Source organism: Hemibagrus wyckioides, linkage group LG15, assembly GCF_019097595.1.
Source record: "Hemibagrus wyckioides isolate EC202008001 linkage group LG15, SWU_Hwy_1.0, whole genome shotgun sequence".
NCBI classification, from domain to species: domain Eukaryota; kingdom Metazoa; phylum Chordata; class Actinopteri; order Siluriformes; family Bagridae; genus Hemibagrus; species Hemibagrus wyckioides.
In genome coordinates this window covers 1706634-1730706 of record NC_080724.1, presented here as the reverse complement: position 1 = coordinate 1730706, position 24073 = coordinate 1706634, and the positions used below count along the sequence as shown (strand labels likewise).

Below are 24073 nucleotides of genomic sequence, written 5' to 3'. Positions count from 1 at the left end.
AAAGAGAGAGAGAGAGACCACATACATATACATACACACAAAGAGAGAGAGAGAGAGAGAGAGAGAGAGAGAGAGAGAGATCACAAACATATACATACACACAAAAAGAGAGAGAGAGACCACATACATATACATACACACAAAAAGAGAGAGAGAGAGACCACAGACATATACATACAGAGAGAGAGAGAGAGAGAGAGAGAGAGAGAGAGAGAGAGAGATCACAAACATATACATACACACAAAAAGAGAGAGAGAGACCACATACATATACATACACACAAAAAGAGAGAGAGAGAGACCACAGACATATACATACAGAGAGAGAGAGAGAGAGAGAGAGAGAGAGAGAGAGAGACCACATACATATACATACACACAAAAAGAGAGAGAGAGACCACAGACATATACATACAGAGAGAGAGAGAGAGAGAGACCACATACATATACATACACACAAAAAGAGAGAGAGAGAGACCACATACATATACATACACACAAAGAGAGAGAGAGAGAGAGAGAGAGACCACATACATATACATACACACAAAAAGAGAGAGAGAGAGACCACATACATATACATACAGAGAGAGAGAGAGAGAGAGAGAGACCACAGACATATACATACAGAGAGAGAGAGAGAGAGAGAGAGAGAGACCACATACATATACATACACACAAAAAGAGAGAGAGAGAGAGAGAGAGAGAGAGACCACATACATATACATACACACAAAGAGAGAGAGAGAGAGAGAGAGAGAGAGAGAGAGAGAGACCACATACATATACACAAAGAGAGAGAGAGAGAGAGAGAGACCACATACATATACATACACACAGAGAGAGAGAGAGAGAGAGAGAGAGAGAGAGAGAGAGACCACATACATATACACAAAGAGAGAGAGAGAGAGAGAGAGAGAGACCACATACATATACATACAGAGAGAGAGAGAGAGAGAGAGAGAGAGAGAGAGAGAGAAAGATCACAAACATATACATACACACAAAAAGAGAGAGAGAGACCACATACATATACATACACACAAAGAGAGAGAGAGAGAGAGAGAGAGAGAGCGCACTGGAGGGAGGAGACGCAGGAGCCATTGGCGTTTAGGTAGAAGACATAAATAGAGAAGGGGAAACGCCAACAATCGATAGCTCATGGAAACCTAGTCCTGTTTTCTTTCTTTCTGGAGTTTATGTTCAGTACAATATTACTGCGCTTACAGTGTAACATTATAGTCTATTAATAATATTCTAGAGAACTTTACCTCAAGGTCCAAGCACTGGAATGAACTGGCCGCTCGGACTCGAATTTTTCGGCGAGATTGTGAATGAAACTTCGACTGATGGCTGAATGAAAAGGAAAGCTGATGAATATGAAGAAAACGGACTCGGTGTTGATTCGGACAGCAGTGTGGATTAAAGAGCGCCACTGAGCGCTGGGACAGAGCTGCACCAGGCTGGACACTGATAAGGTCAGTAACTAAGAAACACAGCTCAGGATAATACTCAGTCTTCCTTTGACAAGGCTTTAATTTGTGATCTCATACGTGAAATACTAGATACATAAGATATATCTATATATCTATATATCTATATCTGTAATCAATATCAGGGCCATAACTTGTAATGGTAGTTTGATGCTCTGCAGATGTTCTTGTGTAGTAGCCCAGCTGTTCCCACGCTCTCTGTTTACACAGTCCTGAATGTTTGAGGATCAAAAAATGGTTCTAAATAAAAGGCACTTTAAATTAAAATAGTGGTAAATAACAAGGACAATAATACCACCAACAAGGTAGTAATATAGCAATGTAATAGCACTGTTATAACTAACTCATTATTATTATTATTATTATTATTATTATTGTTGTTGTTGTTGTTGTTGTGTAACTTGCTTGTATTATCATCGGATATTGTCATTGCTGCTTACTAAAAATGATCCACTTCGATTCACATTAAAAAATAAAATGAAATAGGTCCCGGAAAACCGCAAAGCTTGATTTATTGGCAACTCTTCAATAAACAAAATAAGTGGTAAATAAATCAGCAGGTTGCACAAGCTATTCACACGGCAGAGTTTGTTTTTTTTTGCATAATTAAAGAAAACAGCGACACACACTAATGACAGGATGAGTACAGCCATTCAAGTTGCTGAACGCAGTGCTTGATTTCTTTTATTCTTGTTCTAAAGTCATGTACGGGTGATGTCAGTGAAGTGAACTTTTTGTATTGAGCTGTCTTGTTTAGGTTAATTAGGTGTCCTGTGTAAAGCTTGTGCATTAGTGACCTATGTGTCGGTTATGTCATGCGTAATTATAAGATCCTGGAGTTATTCATAGCACGTTTGTTTGGAGGTTATGTTCTGCGGCTGGTTTTTGTCAGCTTTGTTTTCTCTTCATAGCAGTCGAGTTTTTTATGTCTGGTCAGAAATACAGGCTATACTGTTGTACTATTGAAGCACATTATATTGTAATCTGTTGTTTTATTAAGTAAAAAAAGATGTGAGATGAAAGAATCGTTAGTTTTACTCAGTCTCTGTTGGGGATAAAATGTTCAACAAGGTTACTGCTGCAGCTGGTGGAGTTATTCTAGAGTTATTCTTACACCAGTAAATATAAAAAAATGAAAATGCAGAGATATGGAGCTACATACACACGGCTGTGGGTTCATGTGTGTGTGTGTGTGTGTGTGTGTGTGTGTGTGTGTTTGGCCAGTGCTACTATATAAAACTGTTACGCAGTAGACAGATACAAATATTCCAGATGACCTCAGGTATGAGCAAATTGAATTATTTTTGTTGAACATCTTTCATTCTTCTATCTCAAGAGTCTCCTGGTCAGTGTCATGATGAGTCTGAAGTCAAAATAAATAAGTGTGTAAGGCAGGAATACACTCTGGATGGGATGCCAGCACACACATTCACACCTTGGGTCAATTAAGATATTTACCTACCGTTATTTTCTTGGGAGGAGCTCAGAAACCGGAGAAGGTCGAGGGCTTAAGGATAAAATGTACAGAACTCCATACAGACAGTAACCAGAGCTCAGGATCAAGCCGAGGCCCCTCGAGATGTGAGGTGACAACGTTACCTGTTGCATATCACCTGTTTGAAAAAAAAAAAAAAAAATATATATATATATATATATATGTATATATATATATATATATATATATATATATATATATATATATATATATATATATGTATATATATATATATATATATATATATATATATATATATATATATATATTAGAGCAATTAAATTAAATAAAACTGTTATGAAGCTGGTAAATTAGACATACGTCATGATACAAGAAGTTATTTTTATGGCATTGTCTTCATCCACAGAATATTCAGCGAGCTGTTCATCTATTTAGAAAACAAAAAGCATGAAAACACTTTAAAGGTGATATGTTCAACATTCTGGAGCTAAGAAGTGGTTTCAAAGTCACTCTAGGTCTCTTAAGTTCTTAAGTGAATTGTACCCCGAAGGAAAATTGTAATCTATCATCCCTGCCATCCCGGATAGACAGATTAAGAAGAAGACAGTATGGTTTTATTTGCAGTGTAACGCATTGCGCAGTAATGTGTTTGATCAAGGCAGTTTATTAGAGGTTAATGTGTGTATGCCCTGGTTATTAGTGCATATTAGGGGCCTATTTCCAAGATCAAAGTAAATGTATGTTTGCACCCGAGGCGCTAACCTCTCTCTCTCTCTCTCCTTCTGCCTCACACGCACTTTTACCTTCCAGCTCTGTGCATGCTTTGTTGGCATGACAACATTACAAAAAGTGGCCGTCCTTCCTCAAAATGATGTTTTAGCCTGTATTCAAGACTCGAAGAAAATCAATTTAGCCTTCAAGGTGCTATGAGTTTTGTTATTCAAACAAACAATAAAAACAATCCTGGAATACTAGGAGAGGAATGAAGGTGTGTCTGTGTAGAGGACTATACAGGAGGAGGGAGCCAAACAGGGCCTGGGGGTCACTGACCACATGAGGTTGAACATTAAAGGAGAAAATGGGTGGAAGCGGGTTAGCCAAACAGAAGAGCCAACCAGATGCTGAGGGGTGAAACACATACACAAGTTTTTCATTTGGCATTGAGATATTTCTTTCTCAAGAGAGACGCACGAAATTGAGGGGGGGGGGTTGTCGGGGTTATGAGTAGTGGGAATCACATAACCCAGCGGCAGTATTACTTTAGGAATACTTTAGGAATACAATTTCTCCGTCAAGGTGTAGAATTTCGTCTCGTCTGCCTTTTTAACTGTAAGAAATAAACCGTACTGCATTAAATAAACAAAACCATAGTAAATAAAAAGATCCATCTTCATTGCACAACCTCCCCTATTCATAACACACACACACACACACACACATCCAGATCTCTTCATCTCCACAAATCTAATCCTTTTATTATTAACCTCTGCTTAAGAAAAAATAGACACATAGATCAATTACTAATAAATTGTTGGGGTTTTTTTCCTGGGGCGTTTTTTAGAGATCACAGCCCAAGTAACGAGGTCCTGTGTGGCAGAATAAAATGGTGAGAGTGAGATGGCAGATCAGGAGCAGAAGATAAACAGATGAATAGCAGGTGAAAATGCTGCTGCACTCAGTGGTTGGCCCAGAACGTCTTACTGGCCATCTCCTTTTTATCTTTCACCCTTTTGACCTCGAGGAGGAGCGCAACGGGGATTTTGGAATATATTTAGAAACATATCACTGGCTGCTGCAGTTCTTAAGCAGTCCACAGAGAAAAAAGAAAGAGAAATCAAAGGCAGTAATAGAAAGCAAGATCTCTGTGGTGAGATCTGAGATCTCAGAACTGATATAAAATGGCAAACTTGTTTGTAATGGAATAAAGCCAGACTTCTCAGAGATTTTTGAAGCTGGATTGGACGGCTGCATCATGGTGCTTCTAGCACGCTTCATGGCACTCAGTGGACACCGTGTTTCGCACCTGTGAAGCTTTCTTTCAGGAAGTTGATCAAATAGAGGGATTTTGTTTCTCACAAAGCATTCGGTTAGTGGCATGGCAGGAATGTGCGTGCAGGCATAAAGGAAAATATGACGTCTGTTCGGGAGTGCTGTATGGAAAGATAGAGTGTTGTGTATCAGCTGGTTATCACCTCCATTACTCATGATCATACGTGAACTGATTATGCAACTGATTTGCATTTCATATATATAAAAGAAACTAGAAAATCATCCACAGGACTAGCTCAAGTAATAAACAAATCCAGTGAAAAGTGAAATGAAAAAGAACAGACACAAGAAATACGACAATAAATCTGTGAGTGAGAGTTGAACATACATTCACAAGCCACTTTAATAGGAGCACCTGTGCCCCTGCTTTTATCCAGTCAATCCTGCAAACATGCCAAGAGCTTTAGACATGTCAAACACATCAAACATCAGAATGGGGAAAATGTGATCCCAGTGACTCAGCAGTGGTTGTTGGTGGCAGCGGCAGAGAGGCTGGTTTGAGAACGTCTGAAACACCTGATCTCCTGCGATTTGCATATTCAACTATATGTCTCTAGAGAAAAAAGAAAGAAACAGTAACTCAAACACAACCATGATGAGCATCTCACACAACCAAACCCTTAGGTGGAGGGACTACAACAGCAAGAAGACCACATTAGGTTCCACTCACCCCAGCTAAGAACAGGAATTTGAGGTTCTAGGGAGCAGAGACTCAAGCCTGGACATATTCGAAGACTAGAAAAACATGTTGTGTGTGAAATTTCCACAAAACGAACATCTGACTCTGACATCATTCCACATCTGACTCCAACAACCATGCCACTGGCATCACATGTTTGGTGTGAACATTTACTGAAGCTCTTTTATGATTTTATGCAATGCATCGCACTGCTGCCACGTGATTGGCTGATTGGATAATTGCGTGCGGTGTTCCTATTAAACGGCTTTTGTTTTTAAGAAATGAGGACACAAATTGGACTGACACTCAAACAACATGGACTTAGACCAAGATCTTGTTTGGATCTGAAATACCAGAAAACACAGACTGTGCTTCTAGTCAACAATGCTGAAAATAGACGGCAGAAACTATACGTTCAGACCTCTGTCTGGAAATTCTTCTAATTTTGAGATTTCAAAACTATATAATATAAAAAATTTGCACTGTCTAGGTTGTGACATTGCCACAGATTTCCTAATGGCCGTACCCTCAGTCATTAAATCCTGAAGTCCAGGAATGGCTGCATTGTTTGGTCAGCACAACTCTATCCACTGCACTTCATCTATCATCCTTCCTTTTTCCTCATCAGTGTCTCTTGAGAGCTTACTCAAAGGTTTTACAGAGAACTTCAGCAAGTCATAGAAGTATTATAAAAAGGCATGCACTTGTTTTTTGTTATGGACATCTTCATGAGCATAATGACGGCAGATGTTATTGCATAGATTCATGAGCCATGTTTAAAATACTAAAACAGTACTGTAGCAGAGCTGATCAGTGTATGAAAAATAACTAACTACGGTTCAGTAATGGAGCAGCTTGCTGATCTGTTTTTGCTTATCCAAGGTGTATTTAAAAAAAAAAACAATCACAGAATTTGATTTTGAAACATAAATATTCCTAATCAGATAGCTACCAAGCCAACAGAGCTCATATTCATATTAGAGCTAGCTAGTAAACCTTTAGGGAGTTCGCTAAACTCACTAACACATTATACGCTGTATATCAAATATTCAGCTGTCCAGTTTCTCTGGTCTGATGAGCTTCACTCAGCAAAATAATTGACATATGCGCATATACTATATATATATATATATATATATATATATATATATATATATATATATATATAATGTTTCTTTGCTTGTAGTGAGATGATACACTATATTGCCAAAAGTTTTGGGTCACCTACCTTTACCTGCACATGAATGTAATATGGAGTTGTCCCGCCCTTTGCAGCTATAACAGCTTCAACTCTTCTGGGAAGGCTTTCCACAAGGTTTAGGAGTGTGTTTATGGGAATTTTTTGAGTTTGACGAAGGACCAAATTGTGATGGCTAGACCACTGGATCAGAGCATCTCCAAAACTGCAGCTCTTGTGGGGTGTTCCCGGTCTGCAGTGGTCAGTATCTATCAAAAGTGTCCAAGGAAGGAACAGTGGTGAACCGGCAACAGGGTCATGGGTGGTCAAGGCTCACTGATGCACGTGGGGAGAGAAGGCTGGCCCGTGTGATCCGATCCAACAGACGAGCTACTGTTGCTCAGATTGCTGAAGAAGTTAATACTGGTTCTGATAGAAAGGGGTCAGGATACACAATACAGAATACAGGTCATAATGTGTGGTCATAATAGGTGGTCATAATGTTATGCCTGGTCAGTGTATAACATGATTACACATTACTTTATTATTCTTTCTTTTCTTTATTATTATTTCTGTTCATTCTTTTTTTAACTTTAGTTTATTTACATCCCCTTCTAGGAAGAGCGGCCGGGTTTTTGTTTCACTGCAGGTTGTATGCTTTATATAACTGTATTAGACTGTTAAAGATTTGTCCTGCGTGGTCCTATGAGCAAACTGCCAACAGGGATGTTTTAAAAGTGATGAGGAAACAGAATGTTCGAACAGGAAAAGATAAAACAGGAAGGTTGATTTTTCACTTTATATTGTCTTATTTAAATCCACAAATCAGTAACGGTCAAGCATTAAAAGGTTACCGGTCATGTTAGTTGTTTATCCCGGACTTTTGCAAGCAAGGACTTGTACGTAACCCCTGCTTTACAGCAGAGAAAGAAAAACAAAGCAAGAAACTCCTAAGTGTAGACAACAAAGATGATGCAAATTAGCATAAATACATGAGACCACGCAGAACAGACCTCACCGGCTCTGAAAGCCACTTCAGCATTTTAAGTCTATTTTAATTATGCACTCTATCTCTCATGTTGACTTTGATGTGTGAGGGGAAAATGCCCCAAAACTGATCCACGAGACATGATGGAGATTTAATTGCCTTCATGTTTTGGTTGAAAAGACAGATTGGATTTAATGAGAGCCTTAAGCACTTTCTGTCGAACATTGCTAAAACAATAGCTGAGGCTGCACAGTTAATCTGTTGAGCATGATGGAGATGTACTTTTTTTTTAATGAGCTCGTTTGATATATGCAATCTGCTTTTCTTCAACGTTGCCTCTCTTCCAAATTGAGAGCAATTCAGGAGAGCAGCAATCTGACGACTGAAATCCGAGTGGATTTGGGATTTAGGGTTATTTGTGAGAACAGAGTGTCTTAATTGGTGCAGGTTCGCACCCATTTCTTTTCACTGCTAATCTTCTCGATGTTTGTTTTCTAAGCCACAGGCATGACAGCGGCCTCTTGGGAAGTGGATTCAGCTCAGTCCAATCATTCTCTGTTCAACCTGAGCAGTAGCTTCAGCAGCACGGACACCTTCCTGTGGGTGCTTCCCTACCAGAACAGCACAGAGATGACATGGAGCCCCACCTCGCAGCCAGGTGCAGCCAGGGTACGAGACCCTGCTCTGGCACAGGCTGAGATCGGAGTGCTTAGCCTGGTGCTGGCACTTACCACTCTGGGCAACAGCTTTGTACTGTGGGTGCTGCTGCGCAGGAGAAAACACCATGCACCCATGCACCTCTTCATGATCAACCTGTGTGTGGCTGACCTCGTTGTGGCCTTTTTCCAGGTATCTACTTGTGTAGGTGAAGATAAAGAGGGTGAGAAAGGAGGATTTGGAGATTAATAATTACAATTCAGTGTAAGGATCTGTGGTTGTCTGTCTATATGTGTGTGGCCCTGCGATGGACTGGCGACCTGTCCAGGGTGTACCCCTGCCTTTCGCCCTATGTGCGCTGGGATAGGCTCCAGCAGACCCCCGTGACCCTAATTAGGAATAAAGCGGGTATAGACAATGGATGGATGGATCTGTGGTGTTTGGTTCCTCACCTTTAATATTTTTGGACCTTTGTTGTATTATGAATTATTGAAGCCTCCTGGTGGTCCAGCGACAGGATCCCGTGCTCTCGTTGCCGCAGCCCAGGTTCAATTCCTGGGCAGGGAGCTAACCCAGCCACTGAAGAGTTAACTCTCAGTGCCCGTCCCAAGCCTGGATTAAATGGGAAGGGCATCCGGCGTAAAACCTGTGCCAAATCAAAACATATCCCCTGTGGCGACCCTGAACAGGGAGGAGCCGAAAGAACAACAACAAAAACAGCTGTATTATGGATTATTGGGTTCTATCATTTTTTGGGGTGTTCTGAGACCCTACATTTTTTTCAATGTTTCTGTAACTTGTTGCATGATTGTTAACACTAACATTCTTTAACCCTAAAATTCCTGACCCCTATGCAAACGCAACTGGGTCGCAATGACCTGCATTTGACATAGTTGTTTGCTTGTTAATATATTTATTTTTCATGTGATGACATTTGTTCACTTCCCAGGTAAAAATACACTCACTGATCAATTTAAATCAATTAACATTTCCACCTCCATTTCTGATCAATCCTTGAAAAATACAAAAATATTCTTACCGACAAACAAAACACATAATGAATCAAAATCAAAGGAAATGCATGTGGGTCCCCGTGGGATAGTGCTGAACCTATGACCAGGAAGTATAGTAATCTACAAACAAGATTTTTGAGGAATGTTTTTATGTTTTATTCCAAAAATCATACCCCATCAGGTCAATATGTATTCTAGAGTAAACATTTTATAGTTAGTTATCTGACAAGGCTGTGTGAGTAATGTTGTGCAGGAAATAAAACTACACAAGATGTTTTTTGAACAATGCAAGAAATGCAATGTTTCTGAAAAAGTTTATAGAATATTTGAAATGTCATAAGTATTCTAATAACATTCTTTGTTAACCTCGAGAGCTGAATTTTATAAGACATAAAAGCCATTATTTCACATTATGTTTACTGCACAGTGCAGGAAGTACAGCTCTGTATCAAACCTCACTATTGCACCTTGTTGTTGCCCCTATCCTGAACATATTGGAGATCTCGCTATTGTTTCCTCCGTTTCTCAGAGTCACGGTTGGAAGCCTCGGACAATAAATTGGCAGTGAGCTTCAGGGTGTGCCATTCATCTAGTCAGTTCCATCTCTGTTATTCCCACAGGTGCTGCCGCAGCTGCTTTGGGATATCACAGAGCGCTTCCAGGGCCCAGACGCTCTGTGCCGCTTTGTCAAGTACTTGCAGATTGTAGGCATGTTTGCTTCCTCGTACATGATTGTGGCCATGACAATGGACCGCCACTATGCCATCTGCTGCCCTCTGCAAGCGTACCGTGGAGGCAAACCTTCACGCTGGAACACGCCCATCATGGTGGCCTGGGGCCTGGCCCTGACACTCAGTTTACCACAGGTGTGAAGGACAGGATATTGAACATATTTTGTCTTTGAAGTCTCACCTTGGTTGTAATAAAGCTGGCAAGAAATAGCAAGTTATATCTGGAGTAGATATGTGGTGATAGAGGTTTATATATGGGGTATAGGAGAGGAGGTAGAGGGTTATATTTGGGGTATATGAGAGGAGATAGAGGGTTATATTTGGGGGTATATGAGAGGAGATAGAGGGTTATATTTGGGGTATATGAGAGGAGATAGAGGGTTATATTTGGGGGTATAGGAGAGGAGGTAGAGGGTTATATTTGGGGTATATGAGAGGAGATAGAGGGTTATATTTGGGGGTATATGAGAGGAGATAGAGGGTTATATTTGGGGTATATGAGAGGAGATAGAGGGTTATATTTGGGGTATATGAGAGAAGATAGAGGGTTATATTTGGGGTATATGAGAGGAGATAGAGGGTTATATTTGGGGGTATATGAGAGGAGATAGAGGGTTATATTTGGGGGTATATGAGAGGAGATAGAGGGTTATATTTGGGGTATATGAGAGAAGATAGAGGGTTATATTTGGGGTATATGAGAGGAGATAGAGGGTTATATTTGGGGGTATATGAGAGGAGATAGAGAGTTATATTTGGGGTATATGAGAGGAGATAGAGAGTTATATTTGGGGGTATATGAGAGGAGATAGAGAGTTATATTTGGGGGTATATGAGAGGAGATAGAGAGTTATATTTGGGGGTATATGAGAGGAGATAGAGAGTTATATTTGGGGTATATGAGAGAAGATAGAGGGTTATATTTGGGGTATATGAGAGGAGATAGAGGGTTATATTTGGGGTATATGAGAGGAGATAGAGGGTTATATTTGGGGTATATGAGAGAAGATAGAGGGTTATATTTGGGGTATATGAGGAGATAGAGGGTTATATTTGGGGTATATGAGAGAAGATAGAGGGTTATATTTGGGGTATATGAGAGGAGATAGAGAGTTATATTTGGGGGTATATGAGAGGAGATAGAGAGTTATATTTGGGGTATATGAGAGAAGATAGAGGGTTATATTTGGGGTATATGAGAGGAGATAGAGAGTTATATTTGGGGTATATGAGAGGAGATAGAGGGTTATATTTGGGGGTATATGAGAGGAGATAGAGGGTTATATTTGGGGTATATGAGAGGAGATAGAGGGTTATATTTGGGGTATATGAGAGGAGATAGAGTTATATTTGGGGTATATGAGAGGAGATAGAGGGTTATATTTGGGGTATATGAGAGGAGATAGAGAGTTATATTTGGGGGTATATGAGAGAAGATAGAGGGTTATATTTGGGGTATATGAGAGGAGATAGAGAGTTATATTTGGGGGTATATGAGAGGAGATAGAGAGTTATATTTGGGGTATATGAGAGAAGATAGAGGGTTATATTTGGGGTATATGAGAGGAGATAGAGAGTTATATTTGGGGTATATGAGAGGAGATAGAGGGTTATATTTGGGGTATATGAGAGGAGATAGAGAGTTATATTTGGGGTATATGAGAGAAGATAGAGGGTTATATTTGGGGTATATGAGAGGAGATAGAGAGTTATATTTGGGGTATATGAGAGGAGATAGAGGGTTATATTTGGGGGTATATGAGAGGAGATAGAGAGTTATATTTGGGGTATATGAGAGAAGATAGAGGGTTATATTTGGGGTATATGAGAGGAGATAGAGGGTTATATTTGGGGTATATGAGAGGAGATAGAGAGTTATATTTGGGGTATATGAGAGGAGATAGAGTTATATTTGGGGTATATGAGAGGAGATAGAGGGTTATATTTGGGGTATATGAGAGGAGATAGAGAGTTATATTTGGGGGTATATGAGAGAAGATAGAGGGTTATATTTGGGGTATATGAGAGGAGATAGAGAGTTATATTTGGGGGTATATGAGAGGAGATAGAGAGTTATATTTGGGGGTATATGAGAGGAGGTAGAGGGTTATATTTGGGGGTATATGAGAGGAGATAGAGGGCTATATTTGGGGGTATATGAGGAGATAGAGGGTTATATTTGGGGTATATGAGAGGAGATAGAGAGTTATATTTGGGGTATATGAGAGAAGATAGAGGGTTATATTTGGGGTATATGAGAGGAGATAGAGAGTTATATTTGGGGTATATGAAAGGAGATAGAGGGTTATATTTGGGGTATATGAGAGGAGATAGAGGGTTATATTTGGAGGTATATGAGGAGATAGAGGGTTATATTTCGGGGTATATGAGGAGATAGAGGGTTATATTTGGGGGTATATGAGAGGAGGTAGAGGGTTATATTTGGGGGTATATGAGGAGATAGAGGGTTATATTTGGGGGTATATGAGGAGATAGAGGGTTATATTTGGGGTATATGAGAGGAGGTAGAGGGTTATATTTGGGGGTATATGAGGAGATAGAGGGTTATATTTGGGGTATATGAGAGGAGATAGAGGGTTATATTTGGGGTATATGAGAGGAGATAGAGGGTTATATTTGGGGTATATGAGAGGAGATAGAGGGTTATATTTGGGGGTATATGAGGAGATAGAGGGTTATATTTGGGGGTATATGAGGAGATAGAGGGTTATATTTGGGGGTATATGAGAGGAGATAGAGGGTTATATTTGGGGGTATATGAGAGGAGATAGAGGGTTGTATTTGGGGGTATATGAGGAGATAGAGGGTTATATTTGGGGGTATATGAGGAGATAGAGGGTTATATTTGGGGGTATATGAGAGGAGATAGAGGGTTATATTTGGGGGTATATGAGAGGAGATAGAGGGTTATATTTGGGGTATATGAGGAGATAGAGGGTTATATTTGGGGGTATATGAGAGGAGGTAGAGGGTTATATTTGGGGGTATATGAGAGGAGATAGAGGGTTATATTTGGGGGTATATGAGAGGAGATGGGGGGTTATATTGGGGGGTATATGAGGGGAGATAGAGGGTTATATTTGGGGTATATGAGAGGAGATAGAGGGTTATATTTGGGGGTATATGAGAGGAGATAGAGGGTTGTATTTGGGGGTATATGAGGAGATAGAGGGTTATATTTGGGGGTATATGAGGAGATAGAGGGTTATATTTGGGGGTATATGAGAGGAGATAGAGGGTTATATTTGGGGGTATATGAGAGGAGATAGAGGGTTATATTTGGGGGTATATGAGAGGAGATAGAGGGTTATATTTGGGGGTATATGAGAGGAGGTAGAGGGTTATATTTGGGGGTATATGAGGAGATAGAGGGTTATATTTGGGGGTATATGAGGAGATAGAGGGTTATATTTGGGGGTATATGAGAGGAGATAGAGGGTTATATTTGGGGGTATATGAGAGGAGATAGAGGGTTATATTTGGGGGTATATGAGAGGAGATAGAGGGTTATATTTGGGGGTATATGAGAGGAGATAGAGAGTTATATTTGGGGGTATATGAGAGGAGATAGAGGGTTATATTTGGGGTATATGAGAGGAGATAGAGAGTTATATTTGGGGTATATGAGAGGAGATAGAGGGTTATATTTGGGGTATATGAGAGGAGATAGAGGGTTATATTTGGAGGTATATGAGGAGATAGAGGGTTATATTTGGGGTATATGAGAGGAGATAGAGGGTTATATTTGGGGGTATATGAGGAGATAGAGGGTTATATTTGGGGGTATATGAGGAGATAGAGGGTTATATTTGGGGTATATGAGAGGAGGTAGAGGGTTATATTTGGGGGTATATGAGGAGATAGAGGGTTATATTTGGGGTATATGAGAGGAGATAGAGGGTTATATTTGGGGTATATGAGAGGAGATAGAGGGTTATATTTGGGGTATATGAGAGGAGATAGAGGGTTATATTTCGGGGTATATGAGGAGATAGAGGGTTATATTTGGGGGTATATGAGAGGAGGTAGAGGGTTATATTTGGGGTATATGAGAGGAGATAGAGAGTTATATTTGGGGTATATGAGAGGAGATAGAGGGTTATATTTGGGGTATATGAGAGGAGATAGAGAGTTATATTTGGGGTATATGAGAGGAGATAGAGAGTTATATTTGGGGTATATGAGAGGAGATAGAGGGTTATATTTGGGGTATATGAGAGGAGATAGAGTTATATTTGGGGTATATGAGAGGAGATAGAGGGTTATATTTGGGGTATATGAGAGGAGATAGAGAGTTATATTTGGGGTATATGAGAGGAGATAGAGAGTTATATTTGGGGGTATATGAGAGGAGATAGAGAGTTATATTTGGGGTATATGAGAGAAGATAGAGGGTTATATTTGGGGTATATGAGAGGAGATAGAGAGTTATATTTGGGGTATATGAGAGGAGATAGAGGGTTATATTTGGGGGTATATGAGAGGAGATAGAGGGTTATATTTGGGGTATATGAGAGGAGATAGAGGGTTATATTTGGGGTATATGAGAGGAGATAGAGAGTTATATTTGGGGTATATGAGAGGAGATAGAGGGTTATATTTGGGGTATATGAGAGGAGATAGAGAGTTATATTTGGGGTATATGAGAGAAGATAGAGGGTTATATTTGGGGTATATGAGAGGAGATAGAGAGTTATATTTGGGGTATATGAAAGGAGATAGAGGGTTATATTTGGGGGTATATGAGAGGAGGTAGAGGGTTATATTTGGGGGTATATGAGAGGAGATAGAGGGCTATATTTGGGGGTATATGAGGAGATAGAGGGTTATATTTGGGGTATATGAGAGGAGATAGAGGGTTATATTTGGGGTATATGAGAGGAGATAGAGAGTTATATTTGGGGTATATGAGAGAAGATAGAGGGTTATATTTGGGGTATATGAGAGGAGATAGAGAGTTATATTTGGGGTATATGAAAGGAGATAGAGGGTTATATTTGGGGTATATGAGAGGAGATAGAGGGTTATATTTGGAGGTATATGAGGAGATAGAGGGTTATATTTCGGGGTATATGAGGAGATAGAGGGTTATATTTGGGGGTATATGAGAGGAGGTAGAGGGTTATATTTGGGGGTATATGAGGAGATAGAGGGTTATATTTGGGGGTATATGAGGAGATAGAGGGTTATATTTGGGGTATATGAGAGGAGGTAGAGGGTTATATTTGGGGGTATATGAGGAGATAGAGGGTTATATTTGGGGGTATATGAGGAGATAGAGGGTTATATTTGGGGGTATATGAGAGGAGATAGAGGGTTATATTTGGGGGTATATGAGAGGAGATAGAGGGTTATATTTGGGGGTATATGAGAGGAGATAGAGGGTTATATTTGGGGGTATATGAGAGGAGATAGAGGGTTATATTTGGGGTATATGAGAGGAGATAGAGGGTTATATTTGGGGGTATATGAGAGGAGGTAGAGGGTTATATTTGGGGGTATATGAGAGGAGATAGAGGGTTATATTTGGGGTATATGAGAGGAGATAGAGGGTTATATTTGGGGTTTATGGAAGTGTTAGAAGGTTATATTTATAATTTTTGTATTTTTTGAATAATATATATTTATTTATTATATTCAGGGTACACGAGGGATATTGTGATGTCCATGTCTGTCCTTCGTAGGTCTTCATCTTCTCACGGACTGAAGTGGTACCAGGGGAGTTTGAGTGCTGGGGCCACTTTATTGAGCCATGGGGCCTTAAAGCCTATGTCACCTGGATGACAATAGCTGTGTTCATTCTACCAGCCCTCATCATCACAGTGTGTCAGGTAACTTGTCTAATTTCATCCATTCAAAGTGTCTTTGTCTCTAAGGAACATCAGTACACTCTCTCCTGGCTATTTTGGCTAACAATCTATTTTCCTCTTCACTGTGCTTCATCTGTAACCAGACTTTTCGTCACATCCATATCACCCAGATTAATGCAGCACATTCCTCTCATGGCTTGTGTGCATGTACAGAATGTACCAAGAGCCATCAACTATTTCCCAAGCCAGAATACTCTGCCTGACATGAGATTATCAGATCAGTCTTCTTTGTCAGCAGTTCTCTTTTCATCACTCCAGCAATGCTAGAGGATGTTTCCACATTTCCACATCTAAACTGTTTAGATAGAGAAATCCCCCCGCAGATATTCATTTTGCGTCTCTTGACATTATAATACGATCCACGATCTCAGATGATGTTCTACCATGAGAGTCTGAATATGAAAACTTTCATTGTTATTATAGCAACTGCATGACAGAAGATTGTATCCACAGTAGAGTAATGGAGGTTGACCACTTCAGCTTGTTTTGTTCTGTGGTTAAACGCATCAAGTAAATACAGCAGTCATTTTTCTGCCGGTGAATAACTGTTTTATCCCTCCGTCTCAGGTGCGTATCTTCAGAGAGATACACGACAATATCTACCTGAAGTCAGAGAGAATGGTGACAGCGGAGTTCAAGAGGAACTCTGTGGTCTTTCATTTCCCTCAGAAAGAAGGACATCACGGGAGGTCTGGTAGAGACAGAGACTCACAAGGCGGCCCTAATCATCAGACCGATTTCCATGGATGTCATTGTAGTAACTCCGCCCCTACAGACCTTCAGAATTCGTATGACGATCTTTCCAGTCCTGAGCCATTTGGAAACTCCACATATAACCCCTGTAATTCCTGTGACCCCTGCTCTGTGCCCCTGCCGTCCACGCAAATCTCCACTTCAACCGGCCCTCCCTTAGAGAAATTCTCTCCTGATCCATCTGATCCGTCTTACGCACATGCCCTGACAGCCAATAGTGTATGCGCTCAGTCCAGAGCCTCATCCTTACTGGCTGGCCAACTTTCAGGAACTCCTGAACTCTGGCCAGATGTGTTACCAGATCATCCCCCACCACCTCCCCCTGGCATTTCTAAGGCCATGTCAAAGACAGTGAGGATGACTTTGGTCATAGTGTTGGTCTACACCATCTGCTGGTCTCCTTTCTTCATCGTCCAGCTGTGGGCAGCCTGGGACCCGAACCCTCCAGACCAAGGTTTGAATGGAGCCTATGTGAATCGAATTCATTACATGGTCCCTAACTGCACCTGCACTCTCACAGGTTACAGAAAACAGCAGAGGTGTGATTGTTGCTTGTGCTCATCTGCTTCCTTCAGCACCGTGATCATGTTACAGGCCGCAGCCTGTAATAAATAGCTTGGTTGCATTCCCAGTGTTTGTTTTCATCCTTGTCAAGTGCTCTGTAAACAGACTGCACATTTCACCACTTTCAGTCCAGGCTAGAAGACAGTCACAAGGAAACAAATGAAGGACCATTTAAAGCTCTCTTTCTCTTAACAATATAAACCTGCTGGATTTGTATTAAATCTTTTTTTTTTTTTCATATACTTACAAAGAAAAAGACAAGTCACTTCCAGAAGTATTGGCACTCTTAAACAGAGTATAATTAAATCATGAAATATTTTGCTTTGAAATTATATAGCAAAACACGTGTCTTGTTTTGAAAGCTGTGTTTGGTCACACGTGTAATGAGGATTGTTACGGTTAAGCTCCCAAAATGATCCCACAAAATATAAAGTATGTGTCAAATAAATAGCAGAGTCAGTATTTTCACCATTTTGAAAATAAGTGTCCACATTAACAGGAACACCAATACACGTGTGCATCCATGCAGGTACAAAATGAGGCAATTATGTGGCAGAGGCACAGTCCAAAAAATCACGCAGATACAGATCTAGAGCTTCATTTATTCTTCAGAATTCGGAAAGGGAGAAAATTGTGATCCCTGTGACATTTATCATGCTATGGATGTTGGTGCCAGATCACGTATCTCAGCCCATCATGGGCACAGACTCACTGAATTGGATTTTTTTTTCTGTCCAGTTTTGGTGAGTGTGTGTCCATGATAGCTTCAGATTCTTGATGAACATGATGTGGCCTTCTGCTGTTGTAGCTCATTCACCCCAAGGTCAATGTGATGTGCATGCTGAGAAGTTTTTCTGTTCATCATGGTTCTAATTATGTGAGTTATTATGTCCTTTCTGGCAGTTCAAACCAATCTGCCAATTTTCCCTTATCTACAAGGCAGTTCCACCCACAGAACTGTCACTCAGTATTTTTTATTTTTTGTACCTTTCTGCAGAAACTCTAGAGACCGTTGCCTTGTATCTGCATGATGTTTTGCCTGGTGCTTCTGCCACAAGATTAGCTAGCTGATTAACTGCATAAATGAGCAGGTGTACAGGCGTTCCTATTAATTGGAAGGTGCGTGTATAATATTTGAAGCTGCTAAAGTTGGCACCTTTTCCTTTCTTATATTAACACTGAATCCTGGAGAATCGGTCAGTACCAATACCCATTCATTATATGTTTTTAAAGTGTTGAGCTTTAAAATATTTTTTCTTTTTAATTGAAGCAGTTAAAAGCTAACCTCATTCATGCAGCAGTCACTTACATTTAAATTTAATAATATAATAAACTATGAAGGATAAATATAATAAAAAACAATTCTAATAGAAAAGTAAAATAAGTAAATAAATAAGTAAATAACTTCTCTAAATTCAATTCTAATTTTTGTCATTCTTCAAAATCCAATCCATTGTAGTGGCTTTTAATAATAAATAAAAAACTCTACTTTTATGTGGGAAATTATTGGCAACACTGAAGAATTTTTAAAATCAAGAGAGAAAATGCATAAATTATTTAAAATAATATCATTTATATTATTCACAGGAAATGCGGTTCTTGAGCTTTGGGGTTTTTTTTCTAAACAATTTTATAGTCAATTTTGTGTCCACATGCACAGATGTAACCCCACCGAGGTGCACTGTAATCGTACTGGCCCTGTGCAGCATGTCCATGTCTATATTAAAGTAGGCTTGTTGGAGTTTGACCAGCCGGTTGCCAAGTAACCAGTACCTCACCAAACAGATGGCCTCTGATTTGGCAGTACGGCTGGTACCGTATACCCCTGCTCTCATATTGCAGTAATGACCTATTATTCAAATTACTCAGTAACGAATTTTCTCTCAGCTGACCTAAAGTCTAGATGTTGGGTTGGACTTAAAATATACAGTATCTGAATTATTTATGGCTCAGTGAGCTTCGGTGTCCTGGCCTAGCTAGAGTATTGTTGCGTGGTAGCTCTACAAGAAAAATCTTAAGAGTATGAGACCCAAGAGAGCATGGTAAACCAGTCAAAAACCTAATGTGTACCCCAAGACTGACAAGCTACAGTAAAATACTTCCTTTTTATTCCTGAGTTTTCCAGTTACAAATAGATCAAATAGCAGCTTGCCATGAATGTGAGTTGGGAGTCCATAAAAGGTCTCCATTTTTGTCTTGTCATGTATCTCAAGTGGATTCAAGACACCAGTATAGTACAGAGGTTTTCTAATTGAATCACATCTGATGTTAAATTATGTAGATGAAAAAATTATGATGTTTATCTTATGACTAATTCTGATCTACTGATGATGAGAGCTGATCCTGAATTGAATTAGACATATTTCTCTATGATACACTATATCGCCAAAAGTTTTGGGACGTCTGCCTTTCCATGCACATGAATGTAATATGGAGTTGTCCCGCCCTTTGCAGCTATAACAGCTTCAACTCTTTTGGGGAGGCTTTGCACAAGGTTTAGGAGTGTGTTTATGGGAATTTCTGACCATTCCTCTAGAAGTGCATTTGTGAGGTCAGGCACTGATGTTGGACGAGAAGGTCTGGCTCACAGTCTCCACTCTAATTCATCACAAAGGTGTTCTATGGGGTTGAGGTCAGGACTCTGTGCAGGCCAGTCAAGTTCCTCCACACCAAACTCACTCATCCATGTCTTTATGGACCTTGCTTTGGTCACTGGTGTGCAGTCATGTTGGAACAGGAAGGGGTCATCCCCAAACTGTTCCCACAAAGAGCATGAAATTGTCCAAAATGTCTTGGTATGAAGCTGAAGCATTAAGAGTTCCTTTCACTGGAACTAAGGGGCCGAGCCCAACCCCTGAAAAACAACACCTGAACTCAATCATTTCGAGGGGTGTCCCAAAACTTTCTTGTCCAACATCAGTGCCTGACCTCACAAATGTGCTTCTAGAGGAATGGTCAAAAATTCCCACAAACACACTCCTAAACCTTGTGGAAAGCCTTCCCAGAAGAGCTGAAGCTGTTATAGCTGCGAAGGGCGGGACAACTCCATATTACATTCATGTGCATGGAAAGGCAGACGTCCCAAAATGTTTGGTAAAAACATTTATATGGAAATTCAAGATTTTATTTGTCACATACACAGTTATATACAGTATACAACTCCTCCTACTCCTCCTCCTTAGACGGTACATATAAATAACTAAATAAAACATAAGCAATGAACAAGAAATAAAAAGAAATATGTATTGTGTTTTGCAGGAGTAGCATTCACCATCCTGATGCTGCTGGCCAGCTTGAACTCTTGCACGAATCCCTGGATCTACACAGCTTTTTCCAGCAGTGTGTCACGCGAGCTGCTGGCTCTGCTGCGCTGCAACGTGCCCACCACACGCCGGGGCTCGCTGCCCGACGACTCCACCACAACACACACCTCAACAACCACCAAGGACAGTGTATATTGACTCGCACACGCAACCACACATGGATTTACTGCCAGATTCAAATCCAGCACTTGTACCAGTTGTCACACCCATGGGCAGCAAGCATCATGAAGGAAGTTCAGTAATTTAAATGTAAGTGGTGGAACAGACTTTTGCATATGTATGCATGTGTGTGTGTGTGTGTGTGTGTGTGTGTGTGTGTGTGTGTGTGTGTGTGTGTGTGCGTTGGGAGACATGTCAAAAATAAGCTGTGAGAATGTGAGACATTGCCAGATGTCTGAACAGGAAAACTACTCCAGACTGGTAGAGGACCAGATGCCACTATTTGGAACGGAACAGTGGTTGAGAATATTGTGGTGGACACTAGGCTCCTGCGACACTGCCAAACAGATTATTTCAGGTTACCAAATTTGAATGATGTCAGTATTACTATAAAAGAAATGCTGGAAAGTGCTTTGTCATTTCTGCAGTGAGAGATGAAGACCTGATAAGACCTGATAATAATGGACTTGAGTTGAAACGTTTATCTGGACTTCCAGGGCACTTTCCTTTAGAGCTAGCGGAGTATACCTGTTACTTGTTTCCTTGCTGGGAAAATTACCGACAGCAACGTTTTCCATCTTGTGACCATGACCGCAACCCCCGCGTCACTCTCGTCCTCTTTCCTGTTCTCGACTTTTTTGGGTAGTTGAAGAGGTGGGTTCAGCGTGTTATGTAAATACTGCTGACTATTGTTTATCTTTCCTTTGACGCTGCAATGTTCGCAGCAGGGAGTGAAATGAACAGCAGAACCCTTTGGAAGGTAAAAAGGAACAGAAATAGGCAGAAAGCTCAGCTGCCCGGCCGCCTCAGACAGGAAGAGTGAGTGTCTTTACAATGCTGGAATTAAGAGGAGTTGGCAGCAGGCATGAGACAAATGCAAGTGCTCCGATACAACAGCGCAATGAAGTGCAGCACATGGAGGAGCTTATTACAGCTGCTGTACATACAGAGACGGTCTCATATGTGCTCTCTATGACTGATTCCCATTCCTCAAGCATGAATAATGAGCCTACCCCAGCCGAGAGTGCTGACAGCCTGCCGTCAGGGCGTTCTGATGATTAGAGCACAATGCAGGAGTATGGCTCAGCAGCAGCAAATGCACTGCAGCCTGATATTGAAAAGGGAAGTAGGTTTGTTTCGTGGTACAGTCACCCGAACTGGGTTTTCTCATAATGTCTCACAAGTGCCCTGAAGCTGCAACCCATGAAAAGGGAACGCAATGGCAGCACAGTGGTTGATATTAATGATGTCAGAGGCATGCGCATAAATCAGCAGGACTGAATCGAGGACCGCCAGGCCACCTGAGTCTCAGGTTAAGAATGGCCAGAGGATAGGTTTGAAGTAGCAGGGAGAGCTTTTCTAGGCTACCCATATGTGAGGATAATGGTGATGATTTTGCTGTCGGTACTCATCGAGGAAAGAAGCAAATGAGAATTCTCTACTAGTTCCTAAGGAAACCAGCCCAGTGGTACTGCAGGAATCGTAAAGCCAGAGTTACTTTAAAATCTGAGAATGCAGTTAGGGAATATACCAGGAAAAAGCACTTATTAGTAGTATGGAAGTGAGCTCTACTGCTTTAGACATGCGTACATAGCATCAATGGCATGGTGCTCAAAAAATAAACACACAGCAGGGTTCCTCTATTTACATTCACCTGTCAAGGCCACGATGAAGCCAAAGCATTGTGTGACTGTACAGAGGTGCAACACAATGTAGACCGTGTTTATGTAAAAGGCGTGTGCAGCCTCCAAGTTCTCAAACTGGTGGGGCCAGTATAGTGTACTAGGTTCTATTTTACAACATTTTGCGTAGGACTTAAATACAATACAACACTCTGGAAATAAATGAAAACCCACCCAGTTGTACACTTTTAACTGTTGCCTTTCTCAATGATGAATGCTATGTAAACTTTTGGAATTTGTCCTAGCCTTTGGTACGCTGGTGTATAATATAAATTCTCTGTACCTGTTCTGTTATAAAGCAGAGTAAAGAGCGGAAATGAATATCTTTTAGCTCTACCTCCAGCTGGTTTCTGCTCTCGCAAACACCTTTCATGGTTGGAATTAGGGGACCATTTCTATCCTGTTCAGATGTTCTAGAATAACTTATTTGTATAAAAGATGTTCTAATATGTCAAAGGAGTGAAAATATGCATAGGTTAATATATCGTACTGACAAAAAACTTACCTCTGGAAGTGCCCATATTATATGTTTTGTTTTGTTTTGTTTTTCCCTCAAACTGTGGGGATTATGTGGATTATTGTCGCTATATGAAATGAAAGGTAAAAAAAAAAACAAGACTTTTATAGAATGGATAGTTATAGTGACTTACATTTTTATGTTAATCATAGCAAGTCTATCACCTCGAGCAGCTGTCTATATTTTTGTCAGTTTCCTAAACTACTCGATGTGAGAAATTAACATCTGCGTAAAAAGCTTTTGTGTCTGTATTTTGAACATCTATACAGTATTTAAAATATAATCAGAAACGTGTTTTTCTTTGTTTTGTTTTGTTTTGTTTTTCCACAGAAAGAAAATTTATTTAAAGTACATACCTGATGTATGGTATCTGCATTATAATAAACATTGTAATAAATGTTTTAAATGCCTACAATAGTTCACTGATTTTTTTTTCCTTAAAGGAAATAGAAAATAAAATAATATGGCAAATTATTTACAAACCTTAAATATTTCATAATAAGAGCCATGGTGCAGCTGGCATTATTCTTACAGTACAACACAGCAAAGGGCAGAGGTAAGGGTAGAGGAAAGAGGAGAGGAGAGGAGAGGAGAGGAGAGGAGAGGAGAGGAAAGGAAAGGAAAGGAAAGGAAAGGAAAGGAAAGGAAAGGAAAGGAAAGGAAAGGAAAGGAAAGGAAAGGAAAGGAAAGGAAAGGAAAGGAAAGGAAAGGAAAGGGAGGGAAGGAGAGAAGAGGACAGGAAAAGAAACAAAAGGAAAGGAAAGGTAAGAAATGAAAAGAAGGGACGGAGAGGACAGGAAAGGAGAGGAAATGAAAGGAAAGGAAAGGAAAGGAAAGGAAATAAAATGGAAAAAAAGAGATGAGAGAGGAATGGACTAGGATTAAAAGGAAATAAGAAATGAAGAAGGAGACACAGAATAAAACATAAAGAATAAAACAAT

At 40.2% G+C, this 24073-nt stretch overlaps 1 protein-coding gene across 2 annotated transcripts; it reads left to right on the top strand.

Moving 5' to 3' along the window:
• Positions 1–1070: 1070 nt before the first annotated feature.
• Positions 1071–23499, top strand: avpr2ab (arginine vasopressin receptor 2a, duplicate b). 2 transcript variants are annotated; one of them, XM_058410799.1, is made up of 6 exons: positions 1071–1478; positions 8348–8691; positions 10133–10378; positions 15949–16095; positions 16702–17341; positions 20710–23499. In XM_058410799.1, exons 2-6 carry the CDS (start codon positions 8350–8352, stop codon positions 20910–20912), a joined length of 1578 nt encoding a protein of 525 aa, XP_058266782.1. In that variant the 5' UTR covers positions 1071–1478; positions 8348–8349; the 3' UTR covers positions 20913–23499. The 2 variants fall into 2 exon arrangements, with proteins under 2 accessions (XP_058266782.1, XP_058266781.1); XM_058410798.1 differs by having other exon boundaries at positions 1072–1478; positions 8342–8691.
• Positions 23500–24073: the final 574 nt, after the last annotated feature.

Excerpts from the sequence above, each read along its gene's own strand:
- avpr2ab (XM_058410799.1), top strand. The coding sequence starts at position 8,350 with ATGACAGCGGCCTCTTGGGAAGTGGATTCAGCTCAGTCCAATCATTCT. Across the intron at positions 16,096-16,701 it reads TCATCATCACAGTGTGTCAG|GTGCGTATCTTCAGAGAGAT; the intron begins GTAACTTGTCTA and ends CCTCCGTCTCAG. Across the intron at positions 17,342-20,709 it reads CCCGAACCCTCCAGACCAAG|GAGTAGCATTCACCATCCTG; the intron begins GTTTGAATGGAG and ends TGTGTTTTGCAG.